Source organism: Leucopleurus acutus (assembly GCF_964270905.1).
Source record: "Leucopleurus acutus genome assembly, chromosome: 11".
Taxonomy (NCBI): Eukaryota; Metazoa; Chordata; class Mammalia; order Artiodactyla; family Delphinidae; genus Leucopleurus; species Leucopleurus acutus.
Genome location: NC_139152.1, coordinates 39,212,247 through 39,237,062, shown reverse-complemented (window position 1 = coordinate 39,237,062; position 24,816 = coordinate 39,212,247). Strand labels below are relative to the sequence as shown.

Sequence of the window (24,816 nt, the reverse complement as noted above, 5' to 3'; positions counted from 1 at the left end):
TGTGAATTTATTTCTGGGCTTTCTAGCCTATTTTATTGATCTGTATTTCTGTTTTTGTGCCAGTACTGTACTGTTTTGATTACTCTAGCTTTGTAGTATAGTCTGAAGTCAGGGAGTCTGATTCCTCCAGCTCTGTTTCTCTTTCTCAAGATTGCTTTGGCTATTCAGGGTCTTTTGTGTTTCCATATAAATTAAAAATTTTTTTGCTCTAGTTCTGTGAAAAATGCCATCGGTAATTTGGTAGGGATTGCATTGAATCTGTAGATTGCCTTGGGTAGTATAGTCATTTTGACAGTATTGATTTTTCCAATCCAAGAACATGGTATATCCTTCCATCTGTGTCATCTCTGATTTCTTTCATCAGCATCTTATAGTTTTGACAGTAGAGGTCTTTTGTCTCCTTAGGTAGGTTTATTCCTAGGTATTTTATTCTTTTTGATGCAGTGGTAAATGGGAGTGTTTCCTTAATTTCACTGTCAGATCTTTCGTTGTTAGTATATAGGAATGCAGGAGATTTCTGTGTATTAATTTTGTATCCTGCAACTTTACTGAATTAATTGATGAGCTCTAGTAGATTTCTGACAGCATTTTTAGGATTTTCTATGTATAGCATCATGTCATCTGCAAACAGTGATGAAAGTATCTTGAACAAATTGATTTTGTGCATTTTCTTTTCTAGAACTTCAGTAAATATGTTTCACTTTATAATTCAGGATTTTTAATTTTTTATAGGGAAGCTTCATAAACAATGAAGAATTTAGGCATTATCATTATTCTAGCCATTAATATTTAAGATATTCATGGGCTCTTTAAATTTTGTTTGGAATTTTTCAAAAAGTCATGCATTTTCTTAATGACGAGAATATAAAAGACATAGTTTAGTAGTTTACTTTGGGGTGTTGAAATTTTATTCATATATTTTTGCATTGCTACTCAACAGTCCTATTAAAAGGTTTTTTTTGTTTTAAACTTTGAACTTTAGTAGTTGTTTACAGTGACATTATAGATTGTGGGAAAACTTTAAGTAGGCAGTTTTTTTTTTGTTTTTTTTTTTTAAAGGAGGAAGCATTTCTTCCTTCTTGGAATCTTTCTTGAAACTGTGGTAATTCACATAATTCAGAGTGAAAGGTTGACTTGTGAGTATATGTGATATAATAATGCAGTGTATAGAAATGTTTTCTCAAAAGGTGGCCAGGCTATTAGCTCAGCTAATGAGAATAGTCATTACGTAACCAGCATCTGAAAATTTGCACAAGTATAATCTGTCTTAAAAGTATACATATATTATCAGCTGAAAGAATTTACTACTGGCAGAATATAAATAGATAATACAGTATTAATAAAGTCAGAAATTTAAAAATCTCTGTTGATGTTTCCTTATATAAGCTTTGACTATTTGTGGTTCTTCTCTTTGTTTTTCTTCTTTATTATTATTATTTATTGATTTTTGGCTGCCTTTGGTCTTCATTGCTGCTTGCGGGCTTTCTCTACTCTTTGTTGCAGTGCATGGGCTTCTCATTGAGGTGGCTTCTCTTGTTACAGAGCACGGGCTCTAGGCGCGTGGGCTCCAGTAGTTGTGGCATGTGGGCTCAGTATTTGTGGCTCACGGGCCCTAGAGCACAGGCTCAGTAGTTGTGGCGCACGGGCTTAGTTGCTCCGCGGCATGTAGGATCTTCCCGGGCCAGGGATCAAACCCGTGTCCCCTGGATTGGCAGGCAGATTCTTAACTACTGCGCCACCAAGGAAGCCCTGTGGTTCTTTTCTAATTGTTTGATGCTTCTGAAATATTTCAGACCTGAAGTCAATTTGAAAAAGGATGTATGTCAGACTTTCAGTGAGAAGATTTCTATAGAGGTAGACAAAACACCTGCTCAGTTTATCAGGACTGCTCTTCCTCCAGTTCCTGCAAACTCATTTCAGCTTGAATCTGATTTCAGACAACTGAAAAATTCTCCAGATATGTTGTATCAATATTTGAAGGTAAGAGGGAGGAAGCTGGTAGTTCTCCTGTAAGTTAGAGATCAAAGAACTTCTTTGGTCACTATATAATAATAGTACTATATTTGCTTATAATATGATTGTAGAAAATGCTCTTATCCCTTGCCTATACGTATATCAGCCTGGTCAGACCATTTTAAATATTTGCAACCAGTGAACCTCTGAAAAAGGTTCTGTGTTAAATTTTGTCTTCTAAAATAGCTTAATCTAATTTCATACATCATGACTTAAACTTAATTCTTCATCCTTCAAGATGAGGAAAGAAGCTAAAATACATTGAGTGCCTTCTGTGTGCCAAGCAATGCTTGCAATATTTAGGCCGTCAGTTTCCTGAAAATGAGCTTTTATTTGCTCAAGAAAAAGAATTAACTCATGAAATTTACCAAATAATGGATTTTTAGCATTGTCTTTTTCAAGTAGTTCTATTTTTTAAACTTTCTAATTCTTTTTATTGGTCCTTGAGAGCTCTCTTTCATTTCCTGTTTCTGTTGGGTAGTACACATCTCTCCATGAGATTTTTCTCTGTCTTGAACAGAGTGATTATTTTATAGTTCTTCTAACTTTCATTCTTCTGTCATAGTTGCATTTCAGTATGACTCCATTATTATTCATTGAATACTAATGCATAATAGTTATTTTTTACTATGTTGAACTAAGCAATTATTATATAAATAGTTTGTGATTGGGAATGTTGCCATAATTGAATTTTCTAACACCTTATATTTTTCCCAAGCAAATTGAACCATCCTTGTATCCCAAGCTGTTTCAGAAAAATCTAGATCCAGATGTATTCAACCATATCATTAAAATTCTGCATGACTTTTACATTGAGTAAGTAAGTTTAGTTATGCTTTCATGTTGTAATGCTCAGCTGTTTCTAGTGATTTGGGAAATTCGTTCTTTTTCATGTCATATTACCTTTTGTGTAGCAAAATTAGCTCTCTTATAAATTTAGCTGTTGCAGAAGTTGTAAAGAGATGACAAGTACAAACAATGAAAAAGGAAATGATTAGGAGGAAAAATGACTTAAAATTTTTTTAGAGAAAGGTAGAGTATGGAAGTGGCAAATATTATAGCAGATTAATAACGTCTGTGCTGTGCCACACATTTAAGAATATTACAATTTTTTCAGTTGACTTGATAAAATTCTTCATTTGGGCACTTAAAATATAGACAGTATGCAGGGGAAAATGATACATGAAGACCTTATTTATATATAATTAGAAATATTATTTTAGTAAGCAGACAATGAGCTGCTTTTAATTGATCATTTGTTTTTTTATTTGGATTATTTCAGGAAAGAAAAGCCATCACTCATCTTTGAAATCTTACAAAGACTTTCTGAACTAAGAAGGTTTGATATGGCAGTGATGTTTATGTCAGAACCTGAGAAGAAAAGTGAGTTCTGTGAAGAAAGCTTTTTCATATCTCTTTATTCTTGTGTGTTCCTTTATTCAACAAATGATAGCAAATATTTATTGAATGTCAATTAAATTAATTACAATTAAGCTAATTAAATTGAATTACTATTAGATTAAGTAAAGTTAAATTTGTTCATCCTGACAACAACTTTGTGAGGTGTAGGTATGATTATCATTTTGGTTTTACAAAGGAGGAAACTGAAGCATACACAGATAAGGAACTTGACCGAGGTTCCATAACTAGGAAGCCAGACCCAGGAGTTAAACCGAGGTGTTCTGGGCTCTTCTACTAGAAAACACAGTGATAATGTAATGGTTGAGCTCCTGGCATGATGGAACTCGTGCAGGGTTCCTGCCACAGGAGCTTGCAACCGGGCGTGGGTGCATCGGAGGTCTCACCCATTTTTTTGAGCTAATTTCCTTGAGTTTCTTTGATTTAAGCTGAATTCTCAAAAAAGTGCAGGAGTCAGATGAAGGAGGTGGGAATGTGCAGAGGTTTTGAGGCAGGAGAGAGCAAATTGAGCTCAGAAAATTAAAAGGAGTGCAGTGTGGCTGGATTGTAGAGTTAGAGGGTAGAAAGAGGCAGGTGATGAGCCTGAAGAGTTAGATCCCTTGTTTATTTCTACATCTCAGTCTTTGGCATAAAATGTCAGTTTTGGGGAACCCTAATTTAAGTAGAATCGAACTATGGATTTTAGGTCAATTACAATTGACCCTTGAACAACATGGGAGTTAGGGGCGCCAACCCTCCACACAGTTGAAAATCCATGTACAATTTTATAGTCGGTCCACAGGATGTGAGGTTCCTCATTCACAGATTCAGCCAGCCGTGGATCATGTAGTGCTGTAGTGTTTACTATTGAAAAATATCCGCCTGTAAGTGGATCTGTGCAGTTGAAACCTGTGTTTTTCAAGGGTCAGTTGTACTTGGAGTTTTAAGGCTATACTGTAGTTTTAGGAAAAAGAGAAAAATCATTAGAATGCAGGAGTACCAGTTTTTTAGTTTTAAAAATAGCAAAAACTGTGATTTTTCAGATACTTTCTGGACTAAACATACTTTGGGCTCCTTTTCTGTTGCTTCTTTATGTATGTAGCAGTGACATTGAAACTGAATCACTAAGAAAAATACTCTGTATGTTGAACTTAGGGAAGTGGACATGTAATTTAGAGAGATTCCTAATAGGGGTAAACCAAAAGAAGTTTCTGCTTAATCTTTAATCAGAAACAGTCCCTGAAAGTACTAACTGCATTCAGTTGAATGCAGACCTCATTTTTTATCACTTTTTTTAGTCATTCTGCCCCACCTCACTGACTTTGTGTCTTTTTAATATACCAAATTACCAAACTTCTTATAGCCTCAGGGTCTTTGTGTTTGACTTACCCCTCAGCCTAGACTATCCTCCCCTGCCTCTTCCTCACTTCATGCAGTTTCCACCTAATAGTCACCTCCTCAGAGACACCTTTCCTCACAGGCCTACTCACAGTAACTGCCTGCCTCCCTTTCCTCATCACCCTCTGTCATCTTACCTCGCTTTATTTTTCTTCATAATACAGAACGAGCTGACAGTATTTTAAGTATTTGTTTATTATTTCTCTCTCCCTAATAGAATGGAAGCTCCATGACAGCAGGAACTTTGTCTACCTTGTTCTCTAGGCCTCAGCGTGTAGAACGGTGCTTAGTACATAATAACCTCTTAGTATAAGTGCATGAGTGAATGGATTTCTTGCCACTATGATGTGATAACTTGAAGTGTGCTCAAAGAATGTGAGTTGGCCCTTCAGACTGGCCTCTACCAACAGTACTGTCTTGGTGGGGTCACCACTGTCCACTAAGTTAAACATGGGAAGCACTTACAGTGGTTCCTGGCATGTAACTTAATATTCAATAAATAGTAGCTGCTGTTGTCTTTTATTATTGTCATTATTATTAAAAACTGTTAGCTAGTTTTAATGTTGAGGAATGTATGAACTATAATAGCGTTTTCCATAGTGTTGAGTGTAGACCGGCCATTTCAGTGGTATGAAAGATATTAAATGACTCATAAGCAAATCTTTTTTTTAACTTTTAATTGTTATTATAAAAATGTACAGCTTGCCCATCAAACATGATTTTTGTGAATGTTATTGCTAATTTTTAATTTATAGTAGTGATATAAATTTTTCTTTTAAAATAAAATGATTTAAGTTTTGAAAAAGTTAATTGGAATATTAAATAAGTAAAAGTATACTTGTTACACAGGTCAAAAATCTTTAGGGTAGTACAGAATGAATTATGTTTCATCTGCAAAGTTAATGTCATTGAGGATGTAGGGGAAATTTTTTACTGCCAAAGCAAAATATTCTGCTAAGAAACATCATTGGACTGCTGTATAGTCTTCTGTTCTCAGGTTGGCTTTTTAAATATCTGAATTAGAAGTTATAAATAATCCTAATGATTGCTTTATAATGTAAAAAATATTTAACAGATTTGATTACTCCCTTTAATTTTTGCTTTACTTTTTAAAAATGGAGATTAAAATGAATTTTTTTTCTTTTTCAGTTGCACGTGTATTATTCAATCACATAGACAAATCAGGATTGAATGATAATTCTGTTGAAGAACTCAAGAAAAGATATGGTGGTTGATTTCCATTTTTACTGAAATTATTGCCTTTGGATTTCATATGTAAATTTTTTTCTACTGAAAATAAAATGTTTTGCTTTTTAAGAAAATGATATACAGGAAAAGTACCGTTTTTGGATGTAAGCTAATTAAATATAAAGTGAATTGTGATTTAACTAGTGAGAAATATACTTAAGTGAACTATTTATAAGTTTTTTTCTGAAAATAAAAATATAAATAATGAGGTATACTTGTAAAGATCGGTGTTTTATGTCATTTTATTTTATTATTTTTATTAACAAAATTTTTTTTATTTTTATCTTTGGCTGCGTTGGGTCTTTGTCGCTGTGTTTGGGCTTTTTCTAGTTGTGGTGAGCGGGGGCTACTCTTCATTGCGGTGCACGGGCTTCTCGTTACGGTGGTTTCTCTTGTTGCGGAGCATGGGCTCTAGGTGCGCAGGCTTCAGTAGTTGTGGCATGCAGGCTCAGTAGTTGTGGCTCACGGGCTCTAGAGCGTGGGCTCAGTAGTTGTGGCGCACGGGCTTATTTGCTCCGTGTGGCATGTGGGATCTTCCCGGGCCAGGGCCCGAACCCGTGTACCCTGCATTGGCAGGCGGATTCTTAACCCCTGTGCCACCAGGGAAGTCCTATAAGTCATTTTAAATGTTAAGTTTAGATACATTCTTCAGTGCCTCGTAAGTGTTACATTTTTAAAAATATTTTCATGAGTTTTTGTAACCACATGACAAGGTTGCTTCCTTAGCATATGAATAACGTTATATAGAGGGAGTTAAGTAGATATCAGATTGTTTCATTATAAAATGTTTTCATACCATTGTGCCAGTTCACTATCACAAAATTGCTTAGTTGCAGGATGTGTATTTTTAGTATTTATGTTGAAAGGAGACTTTCAGTTAGACTTTTTAAATAGGTTACTTAGAGAGTCACAGCATACTTAAATTTCAGTGCTACAGCTGTTTTTCCTCATGATATCCATGTCCATGTTATATGTCAACTGAATGCAGATAATCTGAAGCAAGGTGTAAAAGTTTAAAAACTAGGAATGTTTCAGGTAGTAATTAGTGTATAGCTTGTGTGTGCGTGGTTCATGTGAGTGTGGTGTCTGTGAGCTTTTGCAATCCAGGCTAGTGTTCTACTTATCCTTGTTCTGCATGGCCCCTGGCCCAGTCCTTTGCACATAGTCAGGTGCCCACTTGGTAAATTTAATTGAATATAAAATTGAATTGAATTGATGGTAGGAATCAATTTTAGTAAATGTTCAAAGTAGCAACTTAGCAAATTTTGGGCATCCTGTAAATATTGCTAAAATCAATTTAATTTTAGAGGCTGTCATGTTAAAAAAATACTAGGTCACCATCCTATAGCTGTTAGCATCAATAAGACAGTCAAATTTAAGACTTTATTTTTGTTGCAGCATACATATTATTATGCCTACAATTACTTGAGGAATAATCAATCTGTTTAAAAAGATAATTTCCCCAGTTCATGGTATAACTTATTAAGATCATAATTTATATAGCTCAGTGTTTTACAACATGCTTGGAGTTTATTAATGTTATATGTTGCTAAATGTATAGTCTTATGATATATAAACAGGCAATGAAATTTAGTCATAAAGTATAGCTTATACATAATAATAATACATTTTGAATGACTTGAGTTTTTCTTAAGTCATTAATAAGAAGGTGATAGGCAGGAGGATGCTTCTGGGGGCTTGGTTGTGGGGAGGTGGCTGAGAGGGTGGGAGCCAGGGCATGAAGGGCCTTCCACGCAGTGACAGAGAAGTTGGTTTTCTGAAAGTGATGGGGAACCACTCAAGGTTTTAAGGAAGAGAGTGACATGTGGTTTGAGCTTTAAGATCATTCTGGTAGCAGTGATGAGCGGTGGATTGGTGATGGTGTGGCTAGAAACAGGGAGACCAATTGAAGAATACAAGAATGCAGGAGATAAATAACATTTGAACTAATAATCATGGGTAACATGAAGTACTGCCTATTTGCCTGACATTAGGGGCTTTATGTCTTTTTTCATTTAAATCCTCAACAAACCTAGGAGGTAGGTTCTGTTATCTCCACTTTACAGATAAGGAAATTGAGGCATATTCGGTTATGTAACTTGCCTATGGTCACCTGGTAACAGGTAGTCTGTATCCAAAGGCTACTTGCCCAACCACCATTCTATACTACGCTGACTGGTGCAAAGGGATGGAAGACAGGTTGAGTTTAAGATATCTTAAGGAGGGAGAATCCACAGGGCGTGGTGGTATTCATTCACGTCTGTTCAAACATTTCTTGAGTGTCTGTAATGTGCTGGTAGGTGACTAAGCACTGGGGAAAACACAGGCCCAGTTTCTGCCCTCCAGTAGCTCGCAGTGTAGCTGGGGAGTCAGATAAACCAGCAGTTGCAGTACAGTGTCATGAGTGCCTTGCTAGTTTGGAGAGGGCACTGGGGGAGCACAGAGGGTGCAGCTCTGAGTCAGACTGGGTGGCACAGGGAAGGAGGAGGCAGTGTTTGATATGAGACTTGAGATATGAGAATGATGGTCCAGGTGCATGATGGGAGGGAAAGGGTCCTGGCAGAGGGATCAGCATAGGTGGAGGTCATGTAACATGTCATGAGCCCCTTGACTTGCCCTGGGGGTTGTAGGCAATTCCATGCACTATCAAGGCTGTTGTATGGGATAGAGTTTGAATTTGATTAGCTACAGTCTCCTTTCGTTTGTTTTATTGTTTGTTTGTTTTTTTAATTTTATTTTTTTATTTATCTTTGGCTGCGTTGGGTCTTCGTTGCTGTGCACGGGCTTTCTCTAGTTGTGGCGAGTGGGGGCTACCCTTCGTTGCGGTGCGTGGGCTTCTCATTGTAATGGCTTCTCTTGTTGCGGAGCATGGGCTATAGGTGCGTGGGCTTCAGTAGTCGTGGCACGTGGGCTCAGTAGTTGTGGCTCGTGGGCTCTAGAGCGCAGGCTCAGTAGTTGTGGCTCACAGGCTTAATTGCTCCACGGCATGTGGGATCTTCCCGGACCAGGGATTGAACCTGTGTCCCCTCCATTGGCAGGTGGATTCCTAACCACTGTGCCACCAGGGAAGTCCCTCCTTTCATTTGTTTTTATTTGTTAATTTTTCATGTGCGCGCATCCTGACTCCATACTAGATTTTAAGCTCCTTGATGGTCGTGACACTGTCATGTGTGTTCTTAGTGCTAACATTGGCCTTGTTCATGACAGAGGCTCCGTTAACGTTTATTGATGGATCAGTCTTACCACCTTTCTTCTTAGATTAGGTTACAGTTAGTGCATTTCTTCTCTCACTGTGGTTATTTAATGTAGGACCCTCATTAATCCTGGCTCTAGGAAAACAGTTTCTCCTTAGTGAGATTCAGTGATGTTGAAACCAACTCACAAAGAAGCTATCAATTTAGTTTACCACATACCAAATCCTTCCTTTTTTGGGGGCTGCTACTGATTGGCTTTGATTGCAGACATTTTGCTACAGCTAATCTTCACAGATGTGGTTAAAGAAACCTTGTTTTCATGCTTTTAAAAATCTGAAAAGGTAGAAAGTAGACTTTCAGGCACATTGGCTTTTGAAAAAGAGGTGAGAGATTCAATTGTTTTCAGGAAGTGAGTTATAAAGCAGGTGGCATTACAAAATAAAGCAGAATGTCTAATTCACTGGAGAATTACACTATTCACAACTTTTTCACAGAAATCACTTGGAAAATAGAAGAAAAATGAAACTATACATAGCATGGGTTATCCCCATATCAGTAGGATTAAAATCAATAATAATTTGGGGCAACAAAAGGACTTGATTAAAAATCCTTTTTAACATGGTTGTTTTACTGAGCTTGTATAGGTATAAAAACTCAACTATTTCCCCTTGAAGCCTGAGGATGGATAGCTTCCCTTTAACTCAGCCCTAACACCAGCTCATCTAGCCGTAGGACATTTAACAAGATGAGTGATGTCTTTTACTTCTATACAGCAGTCCACGTGGCCTTCTAATCCCAACCTGGCAGTGGTGAGGAGGCCGAATTCCTTACATCTGAAAAGGGCTGCTCCTACTTGAGAACCTCAGTATGTGGAAACCTTCATTAACTGATGCTTACTGTGGAGTTTAAAAGTAAGCAGAAAAGGCCTCTGGGTAATTGTACTTCATACATGTTCATCTGCTGTGTATGCCCCACTAGATGCACCTCTTGTGGCGACTGTGGTTAATAGTGCAGAGGGCCTACGGAGGGCTTGGTGTCTCAGTTCTCCTAGGCTCTTCCTATCCCAGGATCCAGGGCCGTGGGCAGCTTATCTAAGAAGACGGCACTCCTTCACTGTGTGTTGACTTCTCTGATGGCAACCAGCCAAGCACGTGGGAGGTGGGAGATAGTAGATTCCCGCGTAGCTCATGGCATCAGTGTGGTGCTTTGGCGGCGACTGGTGCTGTGCTGACAGCTGCAAAGCCAGCAGGACTGAGAGCGATGAAAGGCTCAACGGAGGTACGGTTCTGGAGCTGGAGATGTGGGGAACAGACAGGGAAGGTTGCAGGGAGAAGGTGGGGTCTGAGCGGGCCTCAAAGGACAGGTGGGATCTGGGTAGGTGGGGGAGGGGTGACGACATTCTAACTGTCCTGAGTGGCAGATGGGTAGTAAAGTGGCAAAGTGGAAATTGCTGTGACGGCAGTTCCCTAATGGCACAGCAAAACCCAGTGGTGTTCACGCAGGAGAGGTCGCAGGGAGAAGAGCAGTAGTAGACTTGCCATTTGGTGTGTTTCCTGGAGGAGCTTATATTTTACGTAATGACCCTGCAGCATTAAACTTCATGTTTTGAAATAATCAGCTTGAGGGGTCAGAGAATAAAAGGGAACAGGCCGTCATGTAGTTGACATGGGTAAAACTAAATTTAGGCCTCATTAGAATCCTTTTGTTTATTATCTCTGGGGAATAGTGTAAATGAGGAGGATATGCCTGAGTTCCAGTGGTCTGGTTTAATCTACTGAAACTAATCTGCCTGCTTTACTGACCGACATTTAAAACCATCAAATTGAACATATTGATGATGACCCTGAGGCTGATGACGGGGGAAAATGTAGTTTCATGAAACCAAGGACATCCCTTGGGTGGTGTGGGGCTGATGAAATCAGGATAAAATATGCAACTTAATAAAGGTTGAGTATAGAAATAAGAAATATTGAAAAGTGTGTGAAAATGTCGTCAGTAATAAGAGATTCTCAGCTGCTAATACGCTACTGAAATACATCAACTGCTCTTCCAACCCCTGTCCGGTTGTCTTTCACTGATGAGCCTCCCGAGTTGCTTCCTGTCTGGGGTGGAGGCCTACTGTATTTGCATAGAGCAGAGCACAGTTGGGCGCAGGATAAACGCTCACTGAATGGAAGGGAGTGGAGCTGGAGACAGCTGTTGCTGTGTGTTGTCCACAAACACCAGGCATTTACAAAAGGAGAGTTTAAAAAAACAGCCATTCCTATAGCCAGAGTGGGGAAAACACACAAGGGTAGATGACTCAATCATTCCATTAATCGTGTAGCAGAATGGAATTTGCAGCACCGTTTAGAACACATCTGGAATTTTGTCCCGAAGAATCAGGACCATAGAGAACATACAGTTTTTATCACAACAGTGTGCTCTGTGCTGTATAGTTTTCTTGACACTTAGTTGGTCCTATTTGACCTTTGAAACTTGAGAGATTTAGGGCAGCACTTAGGTTAAATTATTTGCTCAAAGTCATGTGAATAGTGATATAACTCAGAACTCTGTGCTGGTTCCAGAAACCTCTATCAGGTCTCCTCACATGGAATCCAGTAATGATGTGGACTTTACTGAGTCAAGTTTTACACCACAAACCGCTGAGTGTGGACTCAATGGGAACTAGAACTAGTCTGCGTATCAGTGGGATATAAACATGCAATGTGTTTTCAAGAGATGGTTTCCATAGCACATTACTTGGCTCATAATAGGAAGTTAATAAATATTTGCTGAATAAATGAATGAATGGATTCAAGTACTATTGAATGGGCTGAAGAATCCAGATGAAGAGCCTTTTAAGTCTGGCTCAAAGCACTTGCCTGAACGTTAAAGACCTTTTCATCGTCAATGGGGATTATTTCAGTTCTCTTTTACAGGACTGTGTTCAGAGAGCTCCTACCCGCAAACATTTTTTGAATACTAAATTAGTGTGGAAAGGGAATAGGAATTTTGTGGAGCTCTCGTATTGGTCCTAACAGTTCAAACAGACTAGTGATACTGTTAGCTACCATTTGTATGCACTCTGTTGTATGCTGGGCACTGTACCAGAGCTTTGCGTATATCATCTCACTTAATGCTCACCATGTGCTCAGAGAGATAGGCTGTCCTGTGAAGCTGGGAGTCCAACAGAGGTCAGACTGCCTTAGACACTCTTACTTCTACGCTGCAGTCACAGCTGAACAATCTTCGTGATAACACAAAAGCGGGACCCGCGGAGAGGCAGGCTGGCAGCTGGGATTTCTTTATTACTGCCACCCCCTGGATCGTCAGAAAATAGCATGTACGTGGCCGAAAGCATAGGAGTCAAAATGAAAGTCAATTTATTGTTTATTGAGGTAACATTGGTTTATATATAACATTATGTAAGTTTCATGTGTATAACATTATGGTTCTACTTCCATATACACTACAGTGTGTGCTCACCACCAAAATTCCATCTGTCACCATTCAGTTGACCCCTTTTACGCATTTTTCACACCCCAAAGCCAGTGCCCCATACTGACCATGTCAGAAGCCCCACCTTCCTACACCAAGCAGAGTCCCCTTTTCCACTTTCACAAGGTCTTTCTAGGGACCCGTAGGATGTGGAAGGGTATTCTTCCTTCAGTACTTTAGTGCATGGGACCTGGATCTAAAATAAATATCAGACCGGGCTTTGAAGAGGAAGAGACGTCCCAAAAATGCAGTCAGAACGCAGTGTGCAGAAATGTCTGTCTTTCCTTGGGCCAGAGAGAGGGAAGTACATGTTTGTGTGTGTATGCACGCCCGCGTGTGCGGTGGGAAATGGCTGTGTCTGTATATGATAGTCGTGTGTTTTAACTACCGGCATACAGGGATACCTGTTTCTCTTCTATTTTCCCTGCCTCCCAGTTTCTACCATCAATAAATTGTTTTGATATTTACTTTATAGAGTGCATTTACGTAATAAAATATAGTGATTTTGCTTTCTAGTCTCACTGGAATCATGGAATATGTATGTTCTGTGACATCAGAGCGAAAATTCATCAAGGCAGATCCTGAATTTTGGGAAAGGAGTGCATTTGCAGTGGCAAAAGGCCAAGTTGAGACCAAGAAGTTGTCACTGTTTTGTGGTCATTGGTTTGATATCCCAAAGATTATAGCATGTTCCATCCTCTCTTTTCTACTCTTTGTGTGAAGGCTTTTGTGAGTGCTAAACATCCTGGGATTCTCTGTGATTAGTTACTTGTTCATTGGTCAAGTGGTAGTTTATTAGGATGGCAAGAGGACCAAAGGAAAGCACTCATGTATTTATTAGCCAGCAATACATAGAGACCACTGATGTGCCGATCTGTTTCTCTAGCTACTGATCTTATTTTAGCACCAGGAGACTACAATTCAAGACCCAAGCAGTGTTATCCAGAGAGTCTGGCAAGGGTGGAAGCTCTGCTTGGTTGTAGACTTGATCGTGTTCTCGGTCTCTGAGCAGTGCCAGAGGGCCCCTTGCCAGATACGTCTACCCCACTGGCTTGCCGCAGTGCCTGGAAAACCTATTCTACACCTCTTGGAAACACAAACAGTTTTACTCGGCCCAGGCCTTATAATAGTTTGAATTTGAGCGAATCGGCCCATTCGCAGAGATAATTTTATCTGATAAAACCCACGCCATCCTCATGCTTTGGAGAAGAGGATTCTGCAAAACTCCAAAGGCAGGCCTTGGGACACCAAAGCCAAGGTGGAGTTTAGGGTCATCCAGAAGTGAAAAGGGTGATCTAACTGGGGAAATGGAGAAGCGTAAGGTAGGGAGACTGCCGCCTCCCACAGGTTCAGAGCTTTGCCTGAGTGGGGCCTGGAGAAGCCGAGGTCCCGGGCTCACAACTTGACTTTGAGTATCCATGAGTCTCCAGGGTGAGCGTTCTGAGTCAGTTTAGTGCTACGCACTCCTAACTTACAGCTCTGGTTATTGTTACCTCAGTAACAGCTGGGCTGAGGTTAGTAGAGGGTGAGGATGCTGTAAGATGGCCCCCATCTGCCTTCAGTTCTACTGCAGACCAAACCGTAAGGCCATGTGAAGCCCCCAAGATGCAGAATACCAGACTTAAATAGACTTAGGTATCATCACTAGGGCTCCAGCTCTAGGGGATCATTCATCACTTTGATGCCCCCAAACAACCTGAGCTGCCTCCTTGTGTCACTGGAAGACACCAGGCTTTAATGGGTCCCAGCGACACCCAGCCCAGGGAGTGCTTACCCGCGCACAAGTCCATCCTGACTGCTCCTTGTCAGCTCTTCTCTGGACGGCCGCTGCAGGCTTCCCTCACAGCCTCCAGGCTTCGCTCCTCCCCAGGCCGGTTTAATCCCACGTGTGGGTACAGGCCTCTCCATTAGCTTCCCAAACTCAGCTGATACCAGAAGGCAGAGTTTAACAAAACGTTACCGAATACTTGAGGATGCCATCAGAGCATTAGGGGACAGAAAAGAGAACAGGCATCCCTGCTCCCGGAGCCCACTGCTTCTTTGCACTGGTGCCCCTTCTCCACTATGAGCTGCCTAAGTCGGGTGAAACAAGCCCAGTTCCAAACCTCACAGTTTATGAGCAAACCTCATAGAAACTCTGCAGAGTTTCACTACTCTCTGTGAAGACGGGCCTTACATTTGAAGGCTCAGCATCTCAGCCTGCAACCTCTGCACTTGGCACTTGTGTTATTCCTGCTTTCAGGACTTCCCTTGACCAAACCCCGAATTGTGTTTCCCAGAACAATGGGAGAATCTTCCCAAAGGAAAAAGAAAAGCCGGTTAACACACAAGAATGCAGAAATGCTTGTGAGTCCCCAAATGTTGGCTTGATTTTGATCTTGGTTTTGTCTGTTAACATTGGGTACCTGGGATTGGACTTTGCCCTTTTGATTCACCCTATCACCTTCTTTCCCATCCAAGAAAGCCTGATTTGGATAATCAGAGCCAGTCAAAATGTGGATTTCTAGTCTGTGGTAAAAACTCCAGCCTGCAGTCTGAAATGCTACAGTCAGGTTGCACTGCCTATTTGCCATCTCATTTTTCATTTCATTTCATTGTCATTGCTTTTGATAGAGCAAAGCAGAACAAAGTTTTCTCTAATATCGACCACATGAGAGCTTTGAGTCCAGGCTGGGTGGACATTCAGAGAAGGAGAAAATCATGTAAGGGAATGCGGCTCCTTAGATGAACTTGGAAGACAGTTTTAACAGGTCACCTTAACTAGCTATAAATGACCTGAATTCAGGACTAAGATTTTCATTACCATAGTGATCAATATTGATTTTAATTATATTATCCTTAACATTTGTTAGAAGGAGAGCAAAGAGTCTCATTTTCATCTATAATTACTTTTCGTAGATCTGCTTTTTACTCGGAGCTGTATTCATGTCATTTTTCAAGGGCTGCATTATTAGCTTTGATCCAGGAGATGGCAGTATGCTTCTCATTTGGGGACTTGGACGTGAACTCTTACACCTTCTCCCATAAGCTGTCATGTATAATAGGACTGGTGCATTGTGAAATCCATGATTTAATATGTTCATTGGTCCACCACATTAAAACATTAATAAAAAATTAAATTGGAATATAGGAATGGGGTCATATTATAAATTCATAAAATTAATCTACTTATTTTTAGCAATCAAATAGTGAACACTTAATACTGGATATACCCACTGGATATTCAGTGGGTAAATAGAAATATAAAAAGCCATTATTACTTTAAAAAGCTTAAAACCTAGATGTGGACTCACAAGGCTAATAAAAATGAAACAGAAGACAGTTATATGTTAAATGAATTAGGAGTTAAGAGATTTCCATGGTCTAACATCAGCAAGAGGACTTCTCAGAGGGAGTGGTAATTAAAAGAATGAGTAGGGACTTCTGGATAAAGAGGGTGGATTAAGCACCATCACTTTCCCCCCTCTCCTCAGATCCTACTAAAATAATAGTAAAGGATTACAAATAAATAAATCACGAACAGCAAAAAGAAAGGCAACAGGGCATTAGGAAATAAGATACCAACAAATTTTGGAAAGATGAAGGTGGAGAGACTTATAAAAAGGATTTCCATGAAGGAACATAAGGAAAGTTTTTATCAAGTTGAAGAAAGTGCATTTGATTTCTATTTTTCTCAAAGTTTTTTTTTTTCAGATCAAAAATGGGTGTTAAATGTTTTTCAAATGCTTTTTTGGCACTACTGATCATGTGATTTTTTTTTTCCATTAGCTTTTTAATATGGTGGATCATATTGGTTGATTTTCAAATATTGAACTAGCCTTGCATCCCTGGGATAAATCCCTTTGGGTCATGGTATATAAATCTCTTTATATAATTCTGAGTTCTATTTGCTAATATTTTGTTAAGAATTTTTTTTTACATCTATATTCATGAGGGATATTGGCCCGTGTTCTTTCTCTCCCTTTCTTCCTTTCTCCTTTCCTTTCCTTTCCTTTCCTCTTTCTTCCTTCTTTCCCTTTCTTCCTTTTCTTTCTTTTTCCTTCCTTCCTTCCCTCCTTGCTTGTCTGGTTTTGGTACCAAGGTAATACTAACTTCACAAAACGAATTGGAAAATGTTCTTTCCTCTTCTATTTTCTGCAAAAGATGGTGTACAACTGGTGCTAATTCTTCTTCAAATGTTGGATCAAATTCTCTAGTGAAACAATCTAGGCCTGGAGATTTATTTTTTGGGAGTTTTAAATTACAAATTAAATTTCCTTAATATTATAGGGCTATTCAAATGATCTATTTAATATTGAGTGATATATGCTAATTTTTGGTTTTTGAGGTATTGATCGATCTCTTCATTGTTAATTTGTGTGTATAAAATTGTTTGTAGTATTCCCTTATTATCCTTATTATTTTAAAATTTGTTGAGGTTTGCTTTATAACCCAGGATACGGTGAATGATTTGTGGGAACTTGAGATAAAACTATGGATTCTGCTGTTGCTAAGTGTATATTTTATAAATTCCTACCTGTTGGTTTATGGTATTGAGTTTTTCCATGTCTTTGCTGATGTTTTGCCTAGATATTTTATCAATTTTTGAGAGGAATGTTGAAGTCTCTAACTATAATTGGGAATCTGTCAATTTCTCATTTCAGTTCTATCAGTTTTTGCTTCATATATTTTGTAGCTCTATTCTTGGTACATGTACATTTAGGATTGCTATGTCTTCTTGGTGGATTGATTACTTTGTCATTATGTAATGTCTCTTCTTGTTTCTAATAATTTTCTTTGTTCTGAAATTTACTTTGCTTGATATTAATATAGCCACTCCTGCACTCCTTTGATTTATGTTAGCATAATATGCCTTTTTTCATCCTTTCAACCTTCTTATATCATTATACTTGAAGTGAGCTTCTTGTAGACAGCATATAGTTAGGTCATGGTTTATAATCCAACCTGCTAATCTCTGTTTTTAATTCATATATTTAGACCATTTATATTTAATGTAATTATCAATATTTTAGGACATAAGTCTGGCATTTTTTTTTTTGCTTTCTGTTTGTTCTATTTTTTTTCATTTCTTTTTTTCCCCTTGCCTTCCTGTGTGCTTCTGGAATCTTTTAAAATTCCATTTTGATTTATCTTTTTAAAAAGTATATATTTTAATATAGCTCTTTTATTGGTTCTCTATTACATTATATATATGTATATATAAAAATTTATATACATATACATATATATATATATAAATATATAAAACTTATTGCAGTCTACTGGTGGTGTCATTTTACCAGTTCAAGTGAAGTATAGAAACCTTACCTCTCTTTATATCCCTTTACCCTTCCCTATTTATAATATAACAGTCTTAAATATTTCCTCTACATACATTTAGAACCATACCAGACAATGCTATAAATTCTGCTTCAACCTTCAAACATAATTTAGAAAACTCAAGTGGAGGAAAGCCTGTTGTATTTACTTAGTTCCCTAATAGTCCAAGGTTCCTCCTTGTATTGTTTTCTATCTGTTTAGAGAAATTTCTTTAGCTATTCTTTTTGGGTAGGTTTCATGGTAAGACTTTAGCTTTCCTTTATCTTAGAAATTTTTTATATCCATGTCATTGCTGAAGGGTATTTTCACTGGATGTAGGATTCTTGGTTGACAGTTCTTTTCTTTTGGCACTGAAAAATATAATACCACTTCCTCTAGCCTCCATGGTTTATGATGAGAAATCTGCTGTTATTGTTATTTTCCTATATGTGATTGTCATTTTTCTCTGGCTGCTTTCAAGATTTTTTCTTTGTTTTTAGCTTTCAGAAGTTTAATTATGATGTGTCTTGGTATGGATTTCTTCAGGTTTATCCTGTTTGACATTTGCTTAGCTTCTTGAATCTGTAGGTCTTTTTCTCCTGGGAAATTTGGGAAGTTTTCAGCCATTATTTCTTAGAGTCCTTTTTCAGCCCTGCCATTTTTCTCCTTGCCTTGTGAGACTCAGATTACATAAATGTTAGATCTTTTTTAAAAAAAATAATCCCACAGATCTTTGAGACTATTTTTGTCTCTCTTCTCCATTTTTCAGGTTAATTTCTAATGTTTTGTCTTTCAGTTCACTGTTTCTCTCCTGTTTTCTCCTTTTGCTGTTAAGCGCATCCACTGAGATTTTTATTTCAGTCATTGTATTTTTCAGTTCCAAAATTTCCATTTGGTTTTTCTTTATACCTTTTATTTCCTATTTTTATTTGTTTGAAGCATATTTGTAGTTGCTTGTTGAAGCATTTTTATTGTGGCTGCTTTAAAAATCAGGTCATGTTAATAACTCTGAAATCTCTGTGTTGGCATCTACTGTCTTTTTCATTCAGTTTGAATGCTTCCTATTTCTTTGTATAATGAATTATTTTATTGAAACCTGGACATTTTCATATTACGTATGAGGTTCTGGACTTTATTTAATCCTTATTTTAAAAACTGATTTAATCTGACACTTCTCTGGCAGCAGGGGTGGGGTGGAGTAGGAGAGTGGGGAGGAGCACCACCACCCTGTTACTGTCAGTTGGAGGTAGAAATCTGTGTTCTCCATTCAGCCTCCTAAGTGGTGGGGGTGAGAGTGAGGATTCCTCCTTACTGGTGTGTGGAGATGGGAGTGTTGTTTCCCACTGTGGTCTCCACTGACACTGTGGTAAGGGCAGTCTTTTTATTGCTGAGTGGTGTTGAAAGTCCTGATTCTCCATCAGGCCTCCTCCTCTTCTGACCCCATCCCAGTGGGGAGGGGGAATGGGTACCTCATTATTGCTGGGTGGGGGTAGAAGTCCATTTGCCTCCTGTGGTCTCCATGAATACCATGAGGGTTGGGGTGTTTGTTACCGGCCAGTGGGGGTAAAATTCCTGGCTCCCTACTTGGCCTTTTCTTATACCAGCCCCTTGGGTATCAGAGCTCCTCATTAGAGCCTTACAAGGGTGGGAGACTAGGCTTCCTACTTGGTTCTGATGGTGTGGATGAGAGTGGGGCCACAGATTTTTCTGCAGTGTTTGCCTGGAGTAGAATAGGTATTATCTAAAAGTTTCTGTCTTGGGACTTCCCTGGTGGCCCAGTGGGTAAGACTCCGTGCTCCCAATGCAGGGGGCCCGGGGTTCAATCCCTGGTCAGGGAACTAGATCCCGCATGCGTGCCGCAACTAAGAGTCCACATGCCACAACTAAAAGATCCCACCTACCGCAGTGAAGACTAAGACCTGGCGCAGACAAAATAAATAAATAAATATTAAAAAAAATTAAAAGTTTCTGTCTTGCTTGGCTGTACCCTTCCTAGTCTTTTGGTTAGAGAGAGCACGCTTTTGGGGGAATTTTTTTGGTCTGTGCCCCCTGGTGTTTCTGGATTGCTATCCTCATTAGCCCCACATTTGGGATATACGAGGCAAGAGGAAAGCCCAGGGTATTCACCACTGTGTTCTTTGGGTCCCAGAGTCCCTAGCTGATCTGCCTCCTCTCTACTTTTTAGAGTCTTCTTATATTTGATTTATAAATAATGTCCAGGATTTTTAATTGTACTTAGCAGGAGAAATGGGGGAAAGTACACCTACTGCTAGTTGTTTGAAAATCTTTTCTGTACTTTCAAACTTAGTCTCACCCAGAAGCAAGTCAAAATCTCCACATCAAGCTTGGTTCCTTACTTTCCCTCATTTTCCACAGTCAGTCCTCTTGGCTCTATCTCTGAAACGTATTCAAATCCTCTCCTCTCCATCTTCGCTTCTGTCAGCCAAGGTCAAGTCATCATCTCCTTCCTAGATTACTACAGTCAGGAGCAGGCACTTGTTAGAGTGAACTTTTAAAAACATAAATCACTTCACATCACTACCCTGATTAAGAAACTCTTAAAACCAGTTGGTTTTTCATTGCACCTTGAATAAAATATGAATTCCTTATCCTAGTCTATTAAGTCCCCAAATAATCTACCCCATACCTACCTCTCCAACCTCATCTCCTCCACTCCTCTCTTAAGTAAAAATGCTCTCATCATACTTACCTCATTTTCCTCTCATATAGACTTCTAACTTGTACCTGCCTCAGGGTATGAACTTGCCATTGGAGAGCTCAAAGTGCTCTTTTTCCAAATCTTCACAGGTTTTTTTGGTCACGTGGATTCCAGATTAAACGTCACCTCTGAGAAGCCTCTCCCACCACCTCCCTTGCCCAAGTAACTTTCTGTATCAACACCCTGTTTAATTTTCTGCAAAGCATTTTATCACTAGCAATTTTTGTTACATTTATTTGTGTACTAGCCATCAGCTGTCTTCTCCCTCTGAGATATAAACTGTATGACATCAGGGTCATTGCTTATCGTGTCTACTGAGATTCGCTGGGGACACAGTATCTAAATAATTTTTATTGAATGGATGAATTTAATCAGTTCCTAGTGAGCTAATGACGTACAAGGGTTTATGTTGGGTGCACGATAATATTTTACATCTGACATATCATTGAATCTGAATGTTGATGTTTTGTTGTAGACATCTTTGTCACCTCCTATAAAGGAGGAAATGGAAGCTTGAAGAGATCCAGTCCTTCCCCCAAAGTTAATGAGTTTGATTCCACCAACATTTACGGGGGGCACATTTTCATGCCAGGCACAGTGCATGATACCAGGGATACAAATGTGAATAAAGCAGGGCTCTTGCCATCTAATTGCTCACAGTCTGGTGTGGAGACAGAGCACAGACCACTAACTGTACTATAACGTGCTGTGTGGATAAACTGTGGTAAGCCTTATGCCCAAAGTAGGAACAAAACATTAGGAGATAAAGAATTGTGTGACTAATTTTGCTGGATGGTTGGATGAAGATTTCGAAAAGCTTTACAGAATAGATGGCATTTGAGCTAGGCCTGCAAAGATGAATAGGCTTTTGCCAGGTGCAGAAAGGGTGATAAGAGCTTTCCAGACAGAGAGAAGAGGAGATGTGAAGGCAGAGGGGCTTGAAAGAGGACACATCCTGGCTAGTTAGCTGTTTGAGAGCAGGCTGGACTTTCACAGCACTTATGAAAGCGTTAAAAGTGAATCAGGCTGCAGGACTGAATGAATAGACTTTCATTCTTTTCTGAGTTAATGAAGTTTTGATCTACCTCCAAGAGTCAGTAAAAGTTTGCTTTGTCTAAAATTTTATTTCCAAAGCTTTATGTAGTTACGTTACACACGTTTTGTCCTCCAGAGATGGAAGAGGATGGTGCGTGTAGCCAAACAAGGAAGGTGTTACGCAGATCGTGAATAGGGGAACCGCACACACGCACCCAGCAATGACGCATTCATCTCCTACGCCTTATACAGGTGTTCCACAAAATGCAAAAAGCCTTTGATTTGTCTGCTGTGTCTCTGGAGTTTTTAGCCACCAGTCAGGCTCGCAGGGGAGAGCAGAGGTGGGAGGAAGAGCACTCTGCATCCTGGGTCGATACAGGATCCACCATTCTGTACCTCCTTCCTTAGAGCCGGAAGCTGGGTATTGTTCTGTCTTTCAGTGACTATTACATGTACCTTGAACACATCGCTAAGTGCTGTAGAATTGGTGGTAAAGGAGAAGTTTGCTGTTTATTACACTGAAAATAGAACCTCACTTCCATAAAGACACAGACCTACTAGAGAATGGACTTGAGGACACGGGGAGGGGGAAGGCTAAGCTGGGTCGAGGTGAGAGAGTGGCATGGACATATATACAGTACCAAACATAAAATAGATAGCTAGTGGGAAGCAGCCGCATAGCACAGGGAGATCAGCTCGGTGCTTTGTGACCACCTAGAGGGGTGGGATAGGGAGGGTGGGAGGGAGGGAGACGCAAGAGGGAAGAGATGTGGGAACATATGTATATGTATAACTGATTCACTTTGTTATAAAGCAGAAACTGACACACCATTGTAAAGCAATTATACTCCAATAAAGATGTTAAAAAACAAAACAAAACAAAAAAACCTCACTTCCAGCATCAGGTAGAATCTCCTTGTTCACTTCCCCTTAGCCACATGAGCTTCCTTTCTATTTCTTGAACACACCTTAAGCCGTTGCCTGGCCTTCTCTTCCCTCCTCATCCTGCAGGTCCCAGTCCAAAGGTTACCTCTTCATTGAGGTCTTCCCCACACAGACTGAAGTCACTCTTTCCCTCCCGGCCACACACCTGCTTTCGTCATTCTCTAGCATATTCGCTTCATTTATTGCAATCTTAGCCTTTATCACTTTTTGGATTATCTTTTTCATTTATCACTTACTGTTTCTTGTCTGTTTTCTAACCTCTAGAATGTTAGTTTCTTGCAAATGGGACCCTTGCCTGTTTTATTCCTAGCATATAGCTTAGAATAATCTATAGTAGTTGTTCAATAAATATTTGTGAATGAATGAACAACACTGTTGCTGCTTTTGGGCTTAGACTCAAGATTCAGACAGCCAGGAGTTTGAATTCTGGCTCCGGCTCTCATGACCCAAAGTTTCAGAACTTCAGATTTTTCATCTTTAAAAAGGAGATAATAATAGCACTTACTTCACAGAGTTGAAGTGAGGATTAAATGAGATAATTTGTCTAAAGTGCTTGGCATTGGTTTTGCAACATAGTCAGGGACAATAATGGTGTTTTATTATTATGGGGAGCAAATCTGTAAATGTAAAGAATGCGATAAGATGTAATAAATGGGGTGAGAGGGGAGGTGAAGGGCAGGTTGCCTCAGTGACATCTAAGGTGAGACCTGTTTCAGACAGATTTCACTGAGGGGCCGTATCCATCTAGTTACACCCATGACCGAAATCAGCAAACCACTCTGAAGGAGAGACGTTAGTGACGAGGGTCCTCACTGGCATCACAGTACCGGAAGGATCGTACCTGAGCTCTCGTCCACTTACCTACAGCCCGAGAATCAGGGTCTTTGTTACAGGGGAGGCAGCAGCCCCAAAGCAGTGAGCACACTTTGATTAGGGATGCTGATGAATGCCTTTAATAATGTGATGTCGTTGAGATGGCTTTCTCTCATTTGGAGCCTGGATCAGGTATTGGAAGAAGCATACTAACCCTTTATCTGCTGTCAGTTCAGATTTCAGGCTTCCTTCTGCATGCTCTATCTAAATTAGGTCTCCAGTCCACTGGGGAGCCCTCTGGCTTTTACCTCCTATTTTTGGAACAGTAGTCAAGACTTGGATCTCCTGAAAAGGAGGCCCCAGGCTCCTGCTGTGGCCGGGGCTCCCCCAGGCTCCGCCTGCTCGGCACATTCAGCCAGACCGCAGTGGCTCTGAGAGTTTGTTTCTTTTTTTTCTGCCGCCGGGTAATTGTTCAGCAAGTACCACCAGTGGTGTCTCAAAGCCAAGCCCTTGTCCATCAGCATTTCCAGGACCTCCCCCACAGGCTCTGAAGCCAGAGGTCCAAGTACAGCAGAGGAGGTCCTGCCTTTTATGCTTGTGTGACTCTTCTTTGGATGAGTAAATAGACTCCCACAAAGAACGACACGTGACAGCAAGCTAGAGGTGTAGTAATGGCTATGGAAACTTCAGATTTATGTGCTGGATTGAGAATGTTGTCAAAGGTCAGCTGTGAACAGTCCTGGACCCTGTTGCTATTTTCAGTAACACGTGGGTAGAGCAGGGGTGGGATGGGGGGTAACTGATGGTGCTTTTTGACTGACTATAGTTACTAGTTAATGAAAGTTGCCAATGTATTTTACAATTTCTGGGTTCATTGGGCTGCTCACATCATACCTTTAGTTTGACTTTTCTTTTTGCTGGAGAACACCCTTTAGTAGTTTCTATATAGAGAGCGTGTGGGTGGTAAAAAAAAATCCTTTCGTTTCTGTATATTTAAAATGTGTTTATTTTGCCCTTATCTTTAATGATCATTTAGCAGAATACATAGTTTTTGTTACACTTTCTTTTAGTACTTTGGAGACACTGTTCTGTTGTCTTCTGACATCCATTGTTGCTGCCGAAAAGACTAAGCATGGCTTATATTCTGGCGACAAAGGAGAGCCTTTGGAGGGATTTGAGTTCAGCTGTAATTTGATGAGTCGGCTTTTAGAAAATTAGTCTGGGTGCAATATGCGAGATGATTATATTAATCTTAATTGCAGAGTTGTAGACAGC

At 39.6% G+C, this 24,816-nt stretch overlaps 1 protein-coding gene across 2 annotated transcripts in view; it reads left to right on the top strand.

The window, feature by feature from the left end:
• Positions 1-6,520, top strand: part of RPAP3 (RNA polymerase II associated protein 3) — a 41,965-nt gene extending 35,445 nt beyond the window's left edge. For both annotated transcript variants that reach the window (XM_082851122.1, XM_082851123.1), the window contains exons 14-17: positions 1,794-1,980; positions 2,732-2,829; positions 3,296-3,396; positions 5,959-6,520. In XM_082851122.1, the coding sequence (XP_082707248.1) occupies positions 1,794-1,980; positions 2,732-2,829; positions 3,296-3,396; positions 5,959-6,044 (472 nt within the window). In that variant the 3' untranslated portion in view covers positions 6,045-6,520. The remainder of the gene's footprint in view (positions 1-1,793; positions 1,981-2,731; positions 2,830-3,295; positions 3,397-5,958) is intronic.
• Positions 6,521-24,816: the final 18,296 nt, after the last annotated feature.